This window comes from Trifolium pratense, linkage group LG1 (genome assembly GCF_020283565.1).
Source record: "Trifolium pratense cultivar HEN17-A07 linkage group LG1, ARS_RC_1.1, whole genome shotgun sequence".
Taxonomy (NCBI): domain Eukaryota; kingdom Viridiplantae; phylum Streptophyta; class Magnoliopsida; order Fabales; family Fabaceae; genus Trifolium; species Trifolium pratense.
In genome coordinates this window covers 36,485,939-36,506,325 of record NC_060059.1, presented here as the reverse complement: position 1 = coordinate 36,506,325, position 20,387 = coordinate 36,485,939, and the positions used below count along the sequence as shown (strand labels likewise).

The window sequence follows — 20,387 nt, the reverse complement described above, 5'->3', positions numbered from 1 at the left end:
ATAATGTGAACGCTAGTTGCCACTCAAACAATTGTCTCTATCGGCGTCCTCTTTTATGTCAAAAAATATATATGAATTTTTATTCATAATGCATGAATAAATATCTATTATGCTGTGATGACCGTCCCTAAATTCAATTTTGCAACTGCAATTAGAAGTGATTTTGCATTATGATCTTAATGACCCTATTGTTTCATAAGTTTTGTAAGGAATGGATTGCCTCAATGAGACAATGACCTTAGAGTATAATGCAGTATGACCCTAATCGTAGATGGTATTTATTTCTTTATGCAATTAACACTTACATTCAATTACCTATGTGTCGTGCAATTTTCGATGTTGCTATATTACTAAAGCTATGTAATTAGCTCACATTTTTTACTATGTTATGTATTTGGGAGATTTGGTGCTTAATGCAGTCTATTTTTGTTTTTGAGAACTTATTTAGCCTATAAGATATGGTTTTTTGCCGTAAAAAAAAGATATATTTTTTTTAAGGAAGCTTATAAGATATGTTGCTTTTCCACAATTTGTGGTGGAGTTTAGATTTATTTTTTTAACGTATTAACCATCTGGTTTCCAAGGGAAGGGGTCCTAGTAATCCAAAGTTCTGTCACAAGGTAAGTAAAATTTGACAAAAAATTGTTCCCACTTAAAGCCAATGTCATGACTTAGAGTCTAGATTTTATGCTTATTAACTAAATAATAAACATTATAACATTGGATTATTTTGAACATATACTTGATGCTTTTACACAATTTCTGTTTGTAAGGACACAATGTAAGTATCATGGCTAACATGAGAATTTCTTGAGTTAAAGGTCTATTTCAATGATTACATATTATGATGTTCACTGTATGACGAGAAGTTCTATTATAATATCATTTGATCAATTACATGAAAATAAGTAGTAGAGAATGTTTTATGTCAACATATAAGTATATGAATAATTAGTTGCCTTGAAATTGTGATAATACTACCTAAAAATATACCAAGAGCTATTGAATATCAAACTCTTAAATCTGATTGAGATTAAGTTAAGTATAGATTTTTCTCCAAATAGATATCCTATATTGCTTGATTCTCTAATAAGCTAAATGGTAGTATGATCTCACCTCAACAATTATAAAATTGAGTCTTGGTGTACAATGTGAAGGCTATGGCAATTATTGGTCGAAAATATTATTCTTGTTTTGAGCCTACAAGTGGTAATACTGGATAGGATTGACATTCATAGCAGCCAACATTGAGGGGCATATACTTAATAATTAGTGACTATGCCATCAAAGTAGTTGATGGAGTTCTTCAAAAGAAGGAAGAGATAATAGCCAAAATGTCAAAAAAATTATTTTTTATACCGTTCGCTACTTAAGTAACGGAAAGACACAGTTAGAAACTAGCAGGGCGCATGAGAAAAGAAACTTACTTTAGCAAATTTCGTCCCTAATAATTTTCGTCACAACTTTTGGTTCATGCTTTTAAATCAACTCACGTATATCATTCGAAATTTAAAAGACTATTTCTACTTGAAAAGAAATATCATTCTTACAATTGAAATACAAATCAAATTATTTGCAAGTAAAAAGAGAGTAAATCTTCAAAATAAATTTGTTTATTCATATTATCTAATGACATCTTAAATGACAAGTCCTTTGTAAACAAAGGTAAAATTCCTTAAAACCACAATCATAAACCTAAGCAAGAACAGTAATCAATTACCTATTCTTCAATTGAAAGAAGATTTTTCTTATAGATTACGATCTGACTACAAAAAAACATACTTTTAATGCCAAGCTCCTGAACTGTGTTGGTAGTTAAATCACACCTGGCTAGTTCTTCATCTTCTTTTGCGAAGAATATATCACCATTCTTCCCTACTCCAATAGGATCCCCAAGACAAGGAAACGGTCCAACAATGAAGAGTTTAGCCCATGATTCCTTGATGCCGATTTCACCAAGAATTGATATGTGAAAAGTAGTTGTTTCTGCATCCTTATATATCAAAGCAATGGACTCATTCAACAGCAATAAATGAGTGTTCACCAATCCAAAATCGATAATATTGTCCATAATTGAGGGTATGGATGTCAGTAAGAACACTTCATTACCCAGATCGAATGACACCAAATATAAATTATCAATATCTGTTTCACTTTTTCCCAACCAATGACACACTCCATTCAGGTACACTTGCTCTACAACACCTACAGGACTCTGATAAATTTTTTTCCTATCCAAATCAAGTTTCTTCCAAGAATTGCTTTTAAGGCTATATATCTCCCATATAGGGTCAAGTAATACCTTTGACGCGGACATGTTTATCCGAGCGTCTAAAAAATAACATAGACTTGTGAAAAATTCTACATATCTAACCACCTTATAGTCATTTCGAACGCAATCATAACCAAATCCATGATGTTGACTCGCAACCCTTACATAAGGTGGTACGAACACAGCTGGGTTGGGAGAAATGACCTTGAATTCTTGAATAGCAGGGTTCCACACTACAAGTTTTGAATTAATGCCATTGACGTAGAGACAAAGAACGCCATTAATTCCAGAACCCAAAATATTAATACCACGATCATCCTCTTCAATTGGAGGCGGCCAATCTAATTTGACCTTATTATCAAAATTCTCACTAGAAAATAAATACAACGATGAATGCTTTTCAGAATTTAGCAGAGTCTGCTTTAGGAGGAGACATGTATCGTTGTCATAGGAATTATTAGAGATAAGACTTTTCCTATACATGTTCATGAAATACGGGTTTTCAAATAAGGGGACCCACGATTTGCGTACGCATTTAAACCGATTCAAAGCTTTTAGTGGCAATTTTGACATAATAGAGAGGGCAAGATCATCCGTTATACATTTACTAACCTTCTCATTTGAAAGAGCCATCGCTTTCTAAGTCTTCTTAAACGCGACGCTCTTGCCGGAATTAGGTTTTGCTTGCAATTGTTGTGAACAAGGGGGGTATATATACACATTGTTGCCTTAGGTATCCTATAATTTTTTAATATATTTTTAATTATAAAATGTATTTTTCACTATATATTATTGCCTTAGTTATCCATTGTTTTAAATAATATGCTCTTTTTAAGTAGGAAAAAACAAGTGGCATAAGATATAATTTTCCTTATTAACTAAGGAAATTAAAGAGCAACATCTACAATGAATTTAAAATAATAAAAAATTGTCAAAGTTTTTTTTATATATATATTTTTAAATTTTGTAGTCAAAGTTTATTAATGTCATATTATATCTTAATTAATTTTGAAAATAAATCTAAATAAATTAAGATCATAAAGTATTTTAATATTCAATTATGTACTTTTTATTTAAAAGTTTTTAAATCTCATTCTATCATAATAAATAATTTTGTTGACTCAATAAATAAACTTAAATATCAGCACGTTGTATATTAATATTAATATAAAAATAATTCACTAAGCTAGCGTGGCTGATAACATCGTGGTTTTCAAGTTCCACGCGTCACACGTTCATAGGGGATTACTTTCCCCAAAGCCGCGTAACACACTCTGATTGGTTGCATGACGCAGTGGGAAAGGCGTGGAGTAGCGAGCTTATACTCGCCACGAGAAAATGGAAAATTTCAATCAGTATAAATAACCATTTCTTCAACCTTTGTATAAAACTTTTGGTGACTCACATTAACATTAATCTACCTAACCTAAAATAATTACATCATGACAAATATTTCTTTCAACCATTCCTAAAGCTATGTAAAAATGTGTTCCAAATAAACATCTTGAAGCCAATTTAATATGCAGCTAAGATGTCTAAATGAACCTACCATCTTACACATACCTAGGAAAATGTCAACATTTGACTAAAATCTGAGTTATATCTGAATGCCTTGGTGAATCTGAGTGCAAAGAAGACATGAAATTCTATCGAAATAGTTCTGGAAATGACCACATTATGAACCTTGCGAAAATGTCAGACTCCAGAAACTCGATATGAGCAGCCCGGCCAATTAGAGAGTCTAAATTCTTGCCATAGGCAGTGGCATCAAAATTGACATCACAACGCATAAATACTCTACGTTCAGAGGGATTGGCACGAATTTGGTCCAAACAATCATTCAACATCTCTAGGAACACTCTACTCTTCTTTGAATTGTCACGTGAAGCAGCCTGGCATGATTCTATTCTAGCAGAATGGTATGGCACATAACCATCCTGAAAAAACATTATCATACAAACTTCAAATCAGAAAGGTTTAGTTTGTGAAAAATAAAATCCATTATACACTAGTATTACATTATCTAATAGAAGAATCCATCAATAAGTTTCACATGCATTAGTATATCGATAGAAGAATCCATCAATTAAGTTTCAATTTTAAAGACCCATATTAAAGACCAGCCACTAACAAACAGTCATTGCTAACCTGAGGGGAAGATAGCAAAATTATATGCCTAAAATTATCCAAGGTCTTCTGCTGTAAAAAGGAAGAAATGAAAATAACCATATTAGAACCTCATAAAATTTATTAAATTCCACATAAAAGTATGAATAATCAATGCCTTTTGGACTTTGGTAAAATGAACTCTCATCCTAAACTTTCAATTTAAAAAATTGGTATGCAAGATAAAGCACAATAAATGGTACTAACAGTGTAGTATGCAAGAACAGTCACACATAGAAAATGAGTTATTCAATTAATTGAAGTCTTTGAGTTTAGTGTCCATTTTATCCCAATCTTTGTAGAACACCTTCCTTACCTTACAAAGTTTATAGAGAAATGTATTTTGAATATCTGGATCATCTGTGAAGGTGAGTTGATGAATGCATTGTGTGCCTTTTAGTTTCTTGAAAAGCCATAGCCCAGAATTAAAGAGTGAGTTTGAACTATAAAGATACCCCAAGTGCGGACCAGACAACGAGACATATGTATGTAAGTATCTTAGAAATGGCTCCATCGTGCTCTCTGCAATGTTGGAATAAAGTTAGCACAGAATGTCAAATGGATGAACACGTTTAATTCTAAGAGTTTGACCTACCAGCTATTGCTGTTCTTATAATGAGGTTCCCAATAGAATGTCCAACGAAACTGAGTCTAATATCTCCCAAATTTCCATATTTTGATGCTTTATCCATTTTCTTTTTAACAAAGGAAATCACTTCCTGCGATAGCCTTTGTCCCATTTCTCTGAAGTCGCCTGATGTTTTATCTTCATTAGCCTGTGACATCAGAACTTCTACCTTCGGATCTATCAAAAGCCATTGATTTCGAATAAGTCGTAGATCCAGATGATGCCCCTACAATATTTTCAGACACTGAGAATAAGCATTCAACCAACTTTCAACAATAAGATGATTTGCGAGCGCGCATGTGTGTGTGAGAGTGAGAGAGAGAGAGAGAGAGAGTGTTAATATTTCTATATTTTTCTTTGTAGTAATTCTCTAGTAGCCCTCCCCAAGCCTAGATATAAGAGCAGAGTCGTGTTTGGCAGTTACCTTTTTAATCTTCATGACATGGACAATGTGATTTTGTTAATAATAGATTGAGATCTGTAAGGGGTAATTTGGGAGTTGGGAGGAGAGGGGTTTGAGGGAAAAGTGAGGAGGAAAGGGCAAGGAAGGACGGTCCTGCACCTTGCGCCGGGTTTATTTGGCTCCATGGGATGGGGCTAAAATAACCCAATCTGGGGGAACTCAAAAAAATGAATTGGGAGATGATTTTGGAGGGCTTGAAAGATTCCCCAAAAACATTTCCTCTATAAACAACATTCTCAAAACAAAGAAAATGTTGGTCATAAGCCTTCCTCCACTCTCTTTCCCTCCCCCAAATCCGTTCCCTCCTAATTCCAAAACAAAACCTAAGTAATATGTCTTATGGCTTGAGTACGAAGTCAAATTTGGAAGAGCTACTGCGAAGATTGAGACATGACCGTATGACTAGTTTCTGTGGGCTTGTTGAAATAGAATAGGTCCCTTTGGGTGCTATCACATAGCCCACACAAAAAGCATGATATTGTATATACAAAATTTCGTGTGTGCAGAACTTGCCTGAAACCCATGTACAAAGACAACAATCTTCAACACACGAGCATTGCTTTGTGGGTTAGATTCTTTGTTTGCAGTGTCTGAGACTGAGTTGAGCCCATCTTGAAAATTATGTGAATTTGGAAGTATGACATTTCTCAGGTATGAATTTTCACTGATCGTGCGCCGTGGTGCATTCATCACACGTTCAACAATCACAATTGGTATACGCAAAGGATCTCCAAACATTTGCATGTCTTGAATTGATTGGTTGTTAATCTGAAAAATGTACTCGATTAATAGGCCATACGTAAATGTAAAACAGGAGCTTGTTGTTCACATGAATTGACAACTACCCTCATTTGTGCAATGCTCTTTCGATGAACTTCAGCACGCGTAGCTGCAGTCTGAAGAGGCTGTGTAATTTAAGAATAAAAGTAATTCAGTTGTTAATAATATGTATATAAAAGACTTCCTCAAGCTCATTCTCCAAGCAACATGCCTGACAATAAAAATATGGAAGAACATATAAGAACTCACCTCATCAGATGACTTCAACAAACTGGAAACTCTTCTGTGCACCCCACGATAGGAAAACTCATCATTCCAACTGTTTATATAATGATGAGGCATCTCTACCTTAGAATATACCATCCATATTGACCATTCTGTTTTCCTATCCATAGCCCAAGCATCACGCAAAAATTCTAGAATCTTTGTTTTGTTATCTCTAGAAACAAATATAGATCAGCTGATTAAACATGATAAGGTAAATGATTTTTGATACACACTCATGTACAATGAAAGGGGTCACAAATTATAGTGTTCCAGTTAACTGACTGACAAATACACTCATTTTTATGAAAGTAAGTATAGAAAGATGCTTGATGATATCATTTAGCTGCCCCACAAAAGGGCTATTCTCAATATTGTTAAAACTATTGGAAGCAAAAGAAGAAACATTGAATCAGGTTTGGACGTAAAAGAAGCACCTGTGGAATTTTAGAAATGTGTTCCACAAATACAACAATTGGTCTCCCACTGAATGGCAACAGTCCAACAGCTCACTCTTTGACAAGGATCGAAGCTTTTCAGCAATCAGAAGATCCAGAGCATCATTTCCTCTCTGTACAAGACAAGAAAAATGAATAAATAAATAAAAATAGAAAGAAAAAAATATAAATAGAGACACAAAATAGGAATACTCTGCAGCATGTATAAAGTAAGGACCTTTAGACCATTTTGTGGATTTCCTTGTGCTAAAATTTCAACATCTGTTGCAAACCGATTTGCTTGCACAACAAATTTTAATATTTTATCATTGTTCAACTTTGACTGAAACTCTGAAATCTCAATAGTCTGATTAACTGCTTTGCTAAGTTTTTGTAATTCTTCAAGTAATATATCACGAGCCATTAATAATGTCTTAAGAAGCATTACATTTTCCAAATCTACAGAGGCAACTTCTTCCAAGCCCTGGTTAGTCGCATAAAGCATGAGTTAATTCCAAAAGAAACGTCTAAACAAATATAAAAATAAGAATATAAGCTGCGGTTACCCGAATACCAAAACAAAACATTTACAAACTCTCCACCTTTGACCATGCAAACTTGGATCCAATAAGACAACACTAGCAGAAAATATGCATGATCATCATGCAAAATACAAGATTTCTAGAAACCTCTTTGTGTAATAAAGCGAAGAACACAAACATGAAATAATTCAAAGAAACATTTGTTGTAAATATTTTGAACAAAGCCAAAATGATCAGCACTTTAATTGTGATTCCCAGAAAGAAACAATCAATGTTAGAGCATACGTGGTTCAATGTGTCATAACTTTTATCTACGACGACTTCAGAATTGTGAGAATTGCTGAAACGGAGAATATAAACATGTTACTCTATGTAATCAAAAGATGCATAGATGAAGTTGCAAACAAATCTGTTCTACTGAACATTTAAAAAGTAATAAAGATAGCAAAATGAAGATCTAATTGATTCACACTGAAAATTAGATGGACAAACCTGGGTACCTTCAATGCAGATGGATAAGGGGGAGCTCTCAGTAAACTGACATGTACACTGACATCAACAAGAGCAGCATGTAAAGCATCAAAATGTACAGGACAATATGAATGCAGTCCTAAAAGAGCTTTAGGAGGAATTCGGAATTCATGGACAGAAGCAGGGTAAGGATCCAGAGCATCTTGCAATTCAGTACTGTAGATGGTGAACTTCACTCAGTCAGATTTCACTAAGGATATATCAATCAGAAAGAACAAACATGTGTTTTGGGATCCATACTAATATGCCAATAAGTATATAGAACTTGAATCACTCACCCATTTTCAACCGGGGGAGCATACATAAGCTCGAACTTCAAAATAACAGCAGTAGTAGGTAAACCCTGAAGTTTAGAATCGTGTAACATAGTTAAATATTTGGAAAAGAGTATCCGAAAGAAAGTGACAGAAAGTAGAATGAGAGAAAGAACAAAAGAATTTTCTGAAAACTGAATCTGTTATTATCAGTATTGTCAATAGTGCACTATAGCGTAGTGGAGCAGCCCCTGGCCACTACAATACATGCAGTAGCAAAGCAGTTTAGTGCAGTGGCAGCTATAGTTACCAAAACAGTGGCTGCCGCTATAGCACTGCACCTCATAATATGATCGAAAATTCCAAAAAGCCCTTAAAATTCAAATGTTGGTGCTTTTTAATCTGGGTATTTTAGGAATTTTGAAATTAAAAAACATTATAACATTTCTCACTTTGCCCCACTCATGTCATCATATTTCACCCTCTCACTAGTCGTCACAGCTAGTTGTTGAGTTTTTATCTATTTCCTCTGATCTCAGATATAAGCAAAAAGATACTCATATTTGGTGGTCTTGTAAGCAACTTTAACTACTTTCACTCTATTCAAAGACGTCATTCCTAAAATACCCCAAAATGAATATAGGTTTTAGGCTTAAAAGCAGCTTTGGTCCCTCTATTTTGACAAAACCTGCAATTTGTTCCCTCCATTTCTACTTGTGCAATTTTTGTACCCCAATTCACAACTTTTTACCAACCGGTAATTTTGACCACCCAACTTGTTGTCGTGGCAATACATTAGGTGACCTTACATGAAAACAGAGGGTCTAATAGCTGAGAGTCTTAAAAAATGCGGTGTTAAAATGAATCGTGATCATTGTTATTAGAATCTTTTGCATTTTTATAAGGCTTGTTTCCCTTATTAATTAGATGGCTTGTTTTGATATATAAGGATTGGCTTGCATTTGGTAGGTTAGAGGCCTTTGCTTTGTTAACAAGCCTTTACACAATAATAATAAAAGTCACGTGTATTATGCATTTTGAAATTGAAAATATTTAAATGTCTGTTGCAATTGTGAATTTATCTCACGAGGCCTTATCAAATTTAGAGAGATCTCTATTTACGAGTAGATTTTCTGAGGTTAAGTTAGGCACCAAGCTTATATTATAACATGGTATCAAAGTCTCTCCTATACCTGTTATTGGACAAAGATCTCTATTATTCCACCCGCATTTGTCCATGTTTCAATATGGCCAATCTTGAGTACGTAGGGCGTGTATTGGTTGAGATCACTGTTATTCTAACTAGATAGTGCTCATAAGGATTGGACAATAGTCACCTTACTAGCCAGTTTTGTGGAGTTGAATTGAGCCCTAAGCCCAAAATATAATGTGTGCCAGGAGAACTGTTTTTATACAAATGTTATTGTTGTATTTATTATATTTGGCCCTTTTAGCTCAGCCCAGCTGTAGGCGCTGCTCTCAGCAGTAGTCTAACAACAACTAAGTCATATCCCACTAGGTGGGATCGACAAAACAGATCAAACAACTTCATAATTGAACATTATACAGTTATTGTAAAAAATAAAAATCTAAATTTGTATGTGGTAAGAGTATGCTAGAGAGTGTAAACTAAACAATTTTTAGGAATATATTATAGATGCCAGCCTCGTCAGTCCGGTATCTGACCTAGAGGTCTTCCTACCAGATAACTTAGCACCTAATATACAATTACCATAATACCATCTCATAATATTTCCTTTCCCCTCAGTACCCCGTAAAATAATAAGAAAATAAGAGAGATTATCACCTGATATCTACTAAGAGATAAATTAAACGAGACCATCATACATAAATGAACATCCTGCCTGGCATATTTTATCCGAAAAGGCTGTGTTGAGAAACTGTTGTCTGTATCATCGATTCTCCAAATACCATGTAAACTGCCAGGACCTAGATCAGGATCTGTAGAACATAAAAATTTCTACCACATCAGGTATATTAGGTGAACCAAAAAAATGCATCAAGTAAAGAAGGCCGTTTCATGATAGACAAACAACAAGATACCACAATCTCATGCATTGAATAAAAGATCCTCGGAAAATCGTAATGCAATCCACATTTATGGTGTAAACAGTCACAGGTTAAATAGCTCCCTAATCCGCTTTTTGAACTATTTAGGGATTCAAGTTTCAAATTTCATTATACAAAAGGATATATTTAGTTTATCTGTGATATCTTGGGTTAATAACACTTCAAAGTTGAAACTCTGAAGTGTTTTAAAATGCTTGAGAGAAATTCTGCCATTCCCCGTTAATTTATGCGGTGAGATCTCACAGAAACTAGTGATATGGCCAACATAGTCCTAATAAGGGTTGTAATCCTCATACATTGTGCTAGATTTTGTTGTTGAGTTAGGCCTAACCCAAATTCTAAGATAGTACTAGAGCTCTCAACATGGTAGGCTCTGCTTCCGAATCAAAATCTTACCCACCTTTGTTGTGACCAACCCTAGATTGCCTTTAGTGTCCCATCAGAGCCTATCATTGAACTGTTACCGGGACACCCGTTCATGTCCAGTCTTGTATATCTCCAGTCGTCCAATCTTGTGTGTGATGATGGTGTTTTGAAATCTTGTATCAACTAGTGATATGACCAAAGTAATCTTATAAAACATGGACAATTCTCATCCCTCACGCCAAGTTTTGGGGTTTAGTTGGGCCTAGCTGAAATTCTAAGATATTGAAAGTATTGAAAAATCAGATCACTTAGTTTCTTTGGATTTCCTAAACTTAGGGATAAATGTATCTGTAGACAAAGAACAAGGTAAATTCACATTAATCAACACTCCTTTTACATGTAAGTTACCCTAGTAGCCCGAAGATTTATTTGAGGTATTTGAAGTACAAAACAAAACTAGCAGATTTCCCTAAAGGGAATCTTTTCTTGAATAAAATGGCACTCAATCTCTATTTTAGGTTTACTGATGAAAGACTTGATACAAGACAATAAGTGTTAACAGTTTCACTAGATAGTGATATAGTCTGAATAGTGGTTATAAGTGGAGGATAACTCTCACCCTATGAGCTTATTTTTTGATTGAGTTAGGCCCAAGCCCAAATTATAATATGGTATCAGATCAACAGTCAAAAAACCTAGTTGTCTAGTCTTTCTCGCCGCCAAAGGGGAGACCGTAGTTTTTATTTTGTTGTAGGGTGTCCAATAGGGCACCGCCATTTGAATCAGGGGTCACCAGTCGACCGTCCTCCCGATGTCGAAGAATGAATCACGTGCTCTCACGAGCAATTTTGTGCAGTGGTTTTGCCAGTGCATGGGGTACATGTGCCACTGTCCAGTAGAAAGTTTACTGCACTGCCAGTTCTATTCAACTCACCAACCTCTTCTAGTTTGCTTGAGATTCCTGCCAACTTGTGGTTCATTTTGGATTACAATTTCTTTGGTTTTTTGGTCCCTGTCATCAATACTTGTTATTGCATTCCAGGTTTAGTTGGTTAAATTTCCAAGGTGTGTTATTCCTCCTCGTGTGCAACTGTTGCTTTTTGGTTTATTCATCCAGTAACCCCTGGATTTGTTTCTCAGATAGAGTCTAGTCTTGTGTGTAAACTGCAAGAGTCTTAGTATGAAACAATCCCCTCAAGATAGGTTTGGTCGACTCAGAAGGGTTTTACAGCAATTTGGGATGACCTGATGTGAATCAAACTGCTCAATTTTCCTTAAACCTTCACGGTTTAACAAATATATCTTATCATGTGATTGAGACACTTAACACAGAAGTTGCATTTTTGCGAGGATAGTCTTATGGAACTAGCATGTGATAACCAGTCAGTGTTGCTTCTTTCATCTAATCTAGTCTTTTAGAATAATATTAATTATTTCATATGTATAAAATATTTTAGAATAGCAATCATTCTATGCGCTACATCGCTGAAGTGTTTTTGGGGTCAGCTGCTATGCACCGTTACCAGGGATTGACAGCTGCGATTTTGATATGTAAAACACTTCAGTTCCTCCCATTTCATTCCATTGTGATTCTGAGAGGAAAAAAAATTACACATTTGCAGAGAATAGAGAGGGAAAAACGTTCCTTTCCTATATAATTTTAAACTTCCAAAATCCAAATATAGGAACTAGTTTCCCTTCCCCTCTTTGCCTTCCATTTCCCTATTCAAATGTAATCCAAACGGGGTAAAGTGTTTAAATTGCATGATGGAAATCCTCTCAATGGTCATGAATGATAATATTCGAAGTATTGCAAAATCATATACCTCAAATTTACGAATTTCCTAAACTACAGAACATGCTTTTCCAAAATAATGATTGTGTAGATGAAAGCTTAAGCCTAAATGACAGAAACAAAATATACATAGAAATCCAAATAATACTGTACAACATTAAACATAGTGATGTCAAAGATTCTATTGAAAGCAATAACCACAGAAAAATAAAATATCTTACCCAGTTTCCTCAACAACCTGAGTATATTGAACATAATCATGAAAAATTACCTTCATATTGAACAACTCTAGCTGGAATTCCAAAAAATATATTTTCACTGTCCTCCCATCTCATAGTAACTTTAATCTGATACCATCTAGATAAAACAAGATATGCATGTCAGTTGAGTTAACCATGACTTCACAAAAAAAATGGAAAGAAGAAAATAGAAATGGATAAGTACCCCTGACTGAAAAGGTCCAGATTGTGAAACCTATGAATGTAGATTGCAATCTCCTGCACAGCTTCAAACATGCCAACCAGCCTGACCTTAGAAGAGTGTGGCATTACATCAGATAGCCACACTACTTCCCAAATTGTCTTGTTTACTTATTGCAGAATTATATCAAACAATAACCGATCAAAATACGCTTTTCTCCTGTCTCTTAAGTCTTAATAAGCACCAAATCCAAGTCCCTTTCAGACTTTCAGTTCAGATCTTATCAAACCTATCAAGGGCTGCTAATTATTTATCTAATTAACCATCTGCATAAATGAAACACTAGATTGTAAATTCTAACATTCACTCTCAGCACTTTCCACGGTCACCTGCAGGCTGCAGCTACAAATAAGGATAATAATAGCACACGATCAAATGCGAAATTGTAAAGAACAATACTTGATCAAAGGCATTGACAATAGCCAACTTTTGAAAGAATCAATTGCATCGCATGAACATGCATGCATAATACATGTCATATACAATTGGATGCAGAAACAATATTATTTTTTTAGGTTACTAATGTTATAGGTACGAAGTTTCCACCATTTTTTAGCGGTGACTAATCTCCATTTGAGAACCTACGGGGTACAAAAGGTGGGTTCTATTCTATTCTCTCAACCGAACTTTTTCTATACACAAGAACCACGGATGGAATCCATGGTCGCTTAACGGGCCCAGTTCCTTTACCACTTGGACCAATTCATTGTTGGTAATGTAAAAACAATATTTAGTGACATTAATTCATACTAAGATACATACAAATATAATACTTGTTGAATCCACAAACGTTTCTATAATGTAGAAATCAAAACTGCAATTACTTGTTTTTGTTTCTTTGTCAGAATTATGGAACTGAGTACAATTTACATAATTTATAAAGCAGATAAAATGAGGTCAATTTTAAGGTGAAAAGGTTTTGCAACCTACCCTATCAATAAGTAATTCAAGATTATGAATTTAAGCTAAAAAAAATATCATAAACAAGTTGAATTATGATTAACTAATTGGAGCACAATTTTGTGTACACAAAATGGAATAACAAAACGAATTTGCATGAAAATTTTGAATTTTGGCAACAAAAGTTGAATAGAAACGATAAAAAAATGAAAGAATTTAAAGAGGAATGGAAAATGAAACCTGAAATTGGGAAAAGGGAATGCGCGGTAATTGCTTGCTAGGGTTTATGGTTACGTGAATTCGGCTGCTAAGAAAATGATAATAAGAAAAGAAAACAAATGTAATTATTTTGATAATTTAATTTAATTTTTTGTGTTACTCCTAGATAAATATAATTCGTTTAATAATTGCTTCTTTCCAAAATTAAAAATTGCGACACATTGTTTAACATTTACTAATTTATTTATTTACCTGCCAGTTTAATTTTAGATATCAGTTCTGACATCAATCAAGTGATTTGAGCTCTCTCCTGATCGTAAATGTGAAGATTCGAACCGTTGTTTTCCCTATCAATTTCAGCGTCAATCACCACTAAACCATCTAATGATTGGTAACAAAAAGTCTACACATGAGTTTATAAGTAGAAATAGTCAACACCTTACAAATCGATTTTGTAAAGTTGGGTTAAGTCCGATCCAAAATTCTAAGCTGGTATCAAAGTTTATTCCTAAATTTGTTTGAGATATAAGCATGAATGGAGGGAGGGTCATTAAATAAAATAAAATTTAAATATGAGTTTAAGTATGGACAACTCTCCCCTATTACATAGTGCAAAATACATAACAAAGGAAACTAGAAAGAAAAAAAATGTGGAAGTTCTATGATAGTTGCATATTTTTCTCAAAGGTTGATACATCAAGACAATTATACATCTACATGACATGATAGTTAAAAGCAAATTATACATACATGTGATCCAATAAAGGTATAAGATCAGTCATATAAATTGAAATGGAAACAATATATCAACTCAAAAATTAGAATGGAGTAAAACCTTTAAAATAAATTTGTTACAAGAAGATTCATATTATCAAATAGTTTCTTGATATGTCATGTGTACATGATAATATTCATAATATGCAGACCTGAAAATCCACTTTGTAAACAAGGTAAAATTATAATAACCACAAGTAACAATAATTAATCATTTAATCTTCCAATGTGAAAGAAGATTTCTTTTATAAATTGCTACTTTACAATGAGCCATTTGTCCTTTCAAATTAAGCTCCTCAGACTCAAGTATTTTGGCATTCAAATTAAACCAGGATAGTCCTTCACCTTCTCTTTTTCTTTCGAAGAATATAATGTCCTTCTTCTTTGGTTCGATAGGACGTTCAACAGAAGGTAAGATATCAACAGTAAACAGTTTAGTCCATGATTCTTTTACACTAAATTCTCCCAAAATTGATATATGAAAAGCAGTTGATTCTGCGTAATTAGAGATGAAAGCAACAGATCCATTTAACACAATCAAGTGCACCAATTCAAAATAAGGATTGTTGTTCTTGCAATACGAGGGTATGAGAGTTGTAATGAATACCTCATTTACAAAGTCAAATGACACCAGAGATTCTGTAATCATAGTTGCTTCATTTGCACCATACCAATGACACATTCCATCCATGTATAGTCGAGGACAATGTATTTTCAAAACATAACGAGGTAATTTGACATCAAGTTTTTTCCAACAATTACTTCTCATACTGTATATCTCCCAATAGGGGGCATTCCATGGTTGTTCCACACCAAGATGATCAAAAAGAGACTCAATTAGAGGAAAATAATATACAATTTTCCGAATTAATTTATAGTCATCTCTAACATGGTCATACCCAAATCCATGTATATCCCATAAAAGATCTAAATAAGATGGCTCAAACTCAATAGGGCTAGGTGGAATGACCTTGAATTCCTCAGTGATTGGGTTCCATAATACAAATTTGCTTTCCTGTTTGAGACAAAGAGTCCCATTGACACTAACCGAGCCTAAAATATGAATATCATGATGATCCTCATAAAATGGAGGCGGTAAATCTATTTTGACTATGTTCTCAAATTTCTCACCAGAAAGCAAATACATCACAGGATGTTCACGAAAATAAGGCGGCTCTTGTAGAAGGAGAAAAGTATCATCACAGTAAGAATTGCTATTAATAATAAAATTGTTGCGATATATGTTCATAAAATGAGGATTTTCAAATAAAAGGGCCCAAGATTTGCACACACACATCCAAAACGCTTTAAAGATTTCACAGATAATTTTGATAGAACAAAGAAGGCAAGATCGATAGGTATATGTTTGTTAACCTTTTCATTTGTCGCAACCACCAAATTCTCCATATTCGACTCCAATGACATGTTAGGTCTTCAAACTTATCCAGCAGCGCCAAGGATGAGATCAATTCAAGCAAAACCCTAACAAGTGTGAAAAAATGCTCTCGTGTTTGGATTTATAAAGGCTTAAATATCACTTTATAAGGCCGGCCCAAGAGTAAGACAACCCAAACTAGCTTTAGGCCCCAAAAACCGAAAAAGAAAAATTATCAAGGAGACAACAAATTTGCAACTCTTATAGCACTCAAATATACATAGTTTTAATAGTATTTTAAATAAACTAGTCACCGACCCGTGCTATCACACTGGTTTTGTACACCATCATATATGATGTTAAAAAAATATATAATAATAATATTCAGTACAACGATAAATATAGATAAATAATTTACAAATTAACTACTAAATATTATGGAAAACTTCTTTGTAAACCACATTTTCAGTTTCGTCCGTGTCTTCCCCTTTTTCATCGGTTATCAATATTTTCAAGTCTTTCCTTGAAGTTACTCTTGACACTGCAGCATATAGTTGGCCATGGGAGAAAATTGACCGTGGAAGATAAACACCAACATGTTTAAGAGACTAGCCCTGACTCTTATTGATAGTCATAGCAAATGAAACAACCATTGGAAATTGTCGGCGTTTAAACTTAAAAGGCATTCTTTTAACTGAAGGAGTCAATGATAATCTAGGAATAAAAAATTTATCACCAATATTGTTGTCGGTTATCATTCTCCTTTCAATGACATATGTTCCCATTTTTGTAATTATCAACCGAGTACCATTGCATAACCCTAAGGATTGTTCAATGTTTCTGAGCAACATTACAGGTACTCCCACTTTTAATCTTAGTTTGTGATTCGGAATTCCAAAAGATTTGATGGTGTTCAAGAATTCAGGGGGTATGAATATCATCTGGTGTGTCAACATTTGAGTTGGCATGACACGGAGAATCACAACTCAAATAAGCTTTTTCTTCTGAATGAATTAAAGAAAACACGTGAAACTTCATTTATATATAGATGAAAGGTACATGATTTAAGACTATATATTGATGTGTTTTTAATTGATGATTTTTATTTAATAAAAAATGAATATGAATAAAACGGGAAAAAAACTCGAATTTTCTATAAAAAAGGTTAAAAAACGCAGTAACATATTTGATGTTGTAGATGGGAAAAAAAAAGAGGTTTTTGTTTTTATAAAGAAAAATAAAACATGTTAAGTTTAAAAAGTGTGCATTTAAATGATGTTGATTTGTTGGTTACAAAATTATTTCAACATAATTGATATGGCTTAGTGGTAAGTATATAAAGAAATATAATTAAAAAGTTATGAGTTCGAATCCTGGTGGTTATTTTTTAACATTTTAATATGAATTATTAGGGTTAAATTAGGTTTAACTGGGAGACTTAGTAACTTTTATATAGATAAAGATTAATTAAGCTTTTATTAAGTTTATTATAACTATTTAGTTGTTTTTGTTTATTTTGAAATTTTAGAACTTAATACTTGGAATATGAAGAAATAAGTGAAATTGTTTCATTTTATGGAGTTTTAGTGACTAAGATTTGTTTTATGGTAGTGGAAGATCTTTCTTATTAAAGAGAATGTGTAAAATCTAAGAAAAAAAAAAGTAAAAATAGAGATAGATGAGAGAGTATAAGAAAAGAGAAATACGCGAGAGATATAATAAATTTGACGTGTTAATTGGTATAAAATAAAGATAAAAGAAATATAGAAGAAATAAGTGTTTCTTGTTTTCAAAAGTACTGGAATGTCCTAAACCCTAAAAGAACATTTTGAAAAAGACAAAAAAGACAATAATAAAAATTGATTGAAAATTTAACGTTTTCTCCTCTTTATTCTCATTTGTGGGATGATTGAAAAAGTGGATAGGACCCACCAAATGCTATTCTTTCTTCTCAATTTCTCTCCTTATCAAATAATTAGTGTATGTTTGGTTTCAATTCTGGAGTAGCCAGAATTGATTCTAGACCTGTAGAATTGATTTTGGCTTGTTTGGTTTCTCAAAAGTAGAATTGATTATACCTCTAGAATTAATTCTACTTGAAGCTAGAAATTGTAGTTTCTCATTCTATAATTGATTTTTACACTCAAATTCTTTGTTCAACTCACTTTTGTATGAATATACCCAAACATAAATTAATTCTGTCAAACTCAATTCTATCAAAATCAATTATGTTAAACTTAATACTGTCAAAATTAATTTTGTTTACCGCAGAACCAAACATATACTAAGAGAAATAAATGTCCAACTTCTTTTCTCTTTCTCTCTTCTCTATTTCTCTCGAACCGATCAAAACCTTTAAGAATCACATTTTTTCACTCTTTGATGTATTACAAAAATATTTTAGTTGATGAGTCACAATCTAAGTGGACCATTTTTCCACCTACCATGCTTCAAAATTGAAAGGTTCGATAGATAGTCCAACATCTTTATAAAACATTGAAGATGTTGCCATCTTTGACGAATATATACTGTTACATGAGGCTACTCGAAGAAGGAGAGGACAAGAGAATTTAATTAAGGACCACACTATAGTGATTTTTTAAATTGGTAAATTAATTCAAACAAGACAAGTTATAAATATTTCATGCATGTGACAAGATAAGCTAAATTGTAGAAACTAGACAGAGTAGATAGTGATGTAACAATGTTTGTTGTATTATTTTTTTGTGTATTTTGGATTTGGATGATACCATTGTTATTGTTGATATATTTGCATATTATTTGTTTTAAGATTTTGAATGGATAACTATGTACACTTAGAATAAAATGATAACTATTACTAGGGGAAGGATAGACGTTTATCCTACTTTTTCTATAGTAACGTTATATTCCGTTACATCATTCGACTTCACTCTCTCTATTTTGAAAATATAATTGGAAAAATAAACTATTTTAATATTTTTTTTTGACAAAATAAACTATTTTAATTAAATACTTACAAAGTTAATTTATATTGACATTGTATATTCATTAAAGTCGTATTTCATTGTTGAATATATGCTTTACTTTAATTACTTTTTTCTAGTTTGTCATATTAATGTTATATATTTTTTAAGCTAAAAAGAAATTTATTCAAGAAAAAAAGGAAAAATAATAATTGGGAGGACATAAACTTAACTATAAAAAACAGAAGCTAATTGAGAATTGAGTTAGTAAGGTAAATCCGTCCAGAAAAAAATACCCAACTAAAAATTAACTTCGAACAATTTTATCAAATAGCTTAGTGATTAAATCCACACAATATAATTGTGAAAAAGTGAGAAATTTGGGGTTCATTCTCAATCCGTCTAATAATATCGTAGTTATTCTTACAGGACTGAAATTGCTTTTTTATTTTTTGTACAATGACTGAAATTGACTTTATATAGCGGTATATTTTTTTTCTTATGCTCACTTGGAATTTATATTTCACGCACTAATCTCAATAGTTCATTATAAACAAATTGATCAATCTCAAATGGATTGATTACCTGAAATCAAATGTGCAATTGCGTATTTTACAATAGATAATATGAATCTCACTTAATGAGGTCATAGGACGATTTAGTAAGGCTTTCGATAATAATTTAGTTTGTACAAAGATGAGACTCATCTTTTACAAAGCAAGTTAAAATTATTTTTTCTTTATAAAAAAAAAAGCGTCATTTAAAATTCATACACATAAAGACATCTCAATCTCAAGTTTTTACCAAAATAAAACATTTTAGTCAAACTATTTTTAAAACAAATTCTATTCTTCTGAAAATCTTTTTTTTTTTAGTCCATTTCTTCTGAAAATCTTATTAGCAAATAATTATATATCTTTGAGTCTTGATATATGTAACTCTAAAAGTCCTTGAAATTAATTAAACTCACTTACTTTTAGATATGTAAAAAAGAGCAGTTGAAATACAGGTGATCTGATGTTTGACACATGAATTTATTTAAATGATTTGAACTACATACAAACAAACAAACAAACAAATTTTATCCTTATTATTAATTGAAGTC

At 32.9% G+C, this 20,387-nt stretch overlaps 1 protein-coding gene and 2 pseudogenes across 9 annotated transcripts; all 3 read right to left on the bottom strand.

Moving 5' to 3' along the window:
- LOC123902918 overlaps nucleotides 1-2,905 on the bottom strand; it is a 100,539-nt pseudogene extending 97,634 nt beyond the window's left edge.
- A 721-nt stretch (nucleotides 2,906-3,626) lies between these two features.
- LOC123902909 (protein FAM135A-like) lies at nucleotides 3,627-14,328 on the bottom strand. Of its 9 annotated transcripts, none has more exons than XM_045952735.1 (16): nucleotides 14,210-14,328; nucleotides 13,034-13,411; nucleotides 12,861-12,946; nucleotides 10,145-10,299; nucleotides 8,362-8,426; nucleotides 8,045-8,239; nucleotides 7,838-7,892; nucleotides 7,249-7,494; nucleotides 7,011-7,144; nucleotides 6,559-6,748; nucleotides 6,375-6,434; nucleotides 6,043-6,297; nucleotides 5,034-5,292; nucleotides 4,755-4,960; nucleotides 4,421-4,468; nucleotides 3,627-4,209 (listed from the first exon to the last, which is right to left on the bottom strand). In XM_045952735.1, the coding sequence occupies exons 2-16, from the start codon at nucleotides 13,135-13,137 to the stop codon at nucleotides 3,919-3,921; spliced, it is 2,349 nt and encodes a 782-aa protein (XP_045808691.1). In that variant the 5' UTR covers nucleotides 13,138-13,411; nucleotides 14,210-14,328; the 3' UTR covers nucleotides 3,627-3,918. The 9 variants fall into 9 exon arrangements, with proteins under 9 accessions (XP_045808691.1, XP_045808686.1, XP_045808689.1 ...); XM_045952730.1 differs by having other exon boundaries at nucleotides 4,421-4,471; nucleotides 14,210-14,327; XM_045952733.1 differs by having other exon boundaries at nucleotides 4,421-4,471; nucleotides 13,034-13,405; nucleotides 14,210-14,320.
- Nucleotides 14,329-15,173: 845 nt separating this feature from the next.
- LOC123893437 lies at nucleotides 15,174-16,387 on the bottom strand (annotated as a pseudogene).
- Nucleotides 16,388-20,387: the final 4,000 nt, after the last annotated feature.

Excerpts from the sequence above, each read along its gene's own strand:
- LOC123902909 (XM_045952730.1), bottom strand. The coding sequence starts at position 13,137 with ATGCCACACTCTTCTAAGGTCAGGCTGGTTGGCATGTTTGAAGCTGTG. Across the intron at positions 8,427-10,144 it reads TATCTCTTAGTAGATATCAG|GGTTTACCTACTACTGCTGT; the intron begins GTGATAATCTCT and ends TCTAAACTTCAG. Across the intron at positions 7,145-7,248 it reads ATCCACAAAATGGTCTAAAG|AGAGGAAATGATGCTCTGGA; the intron begins GTCCTTACTTTA and ends TGTCTTGTACAG.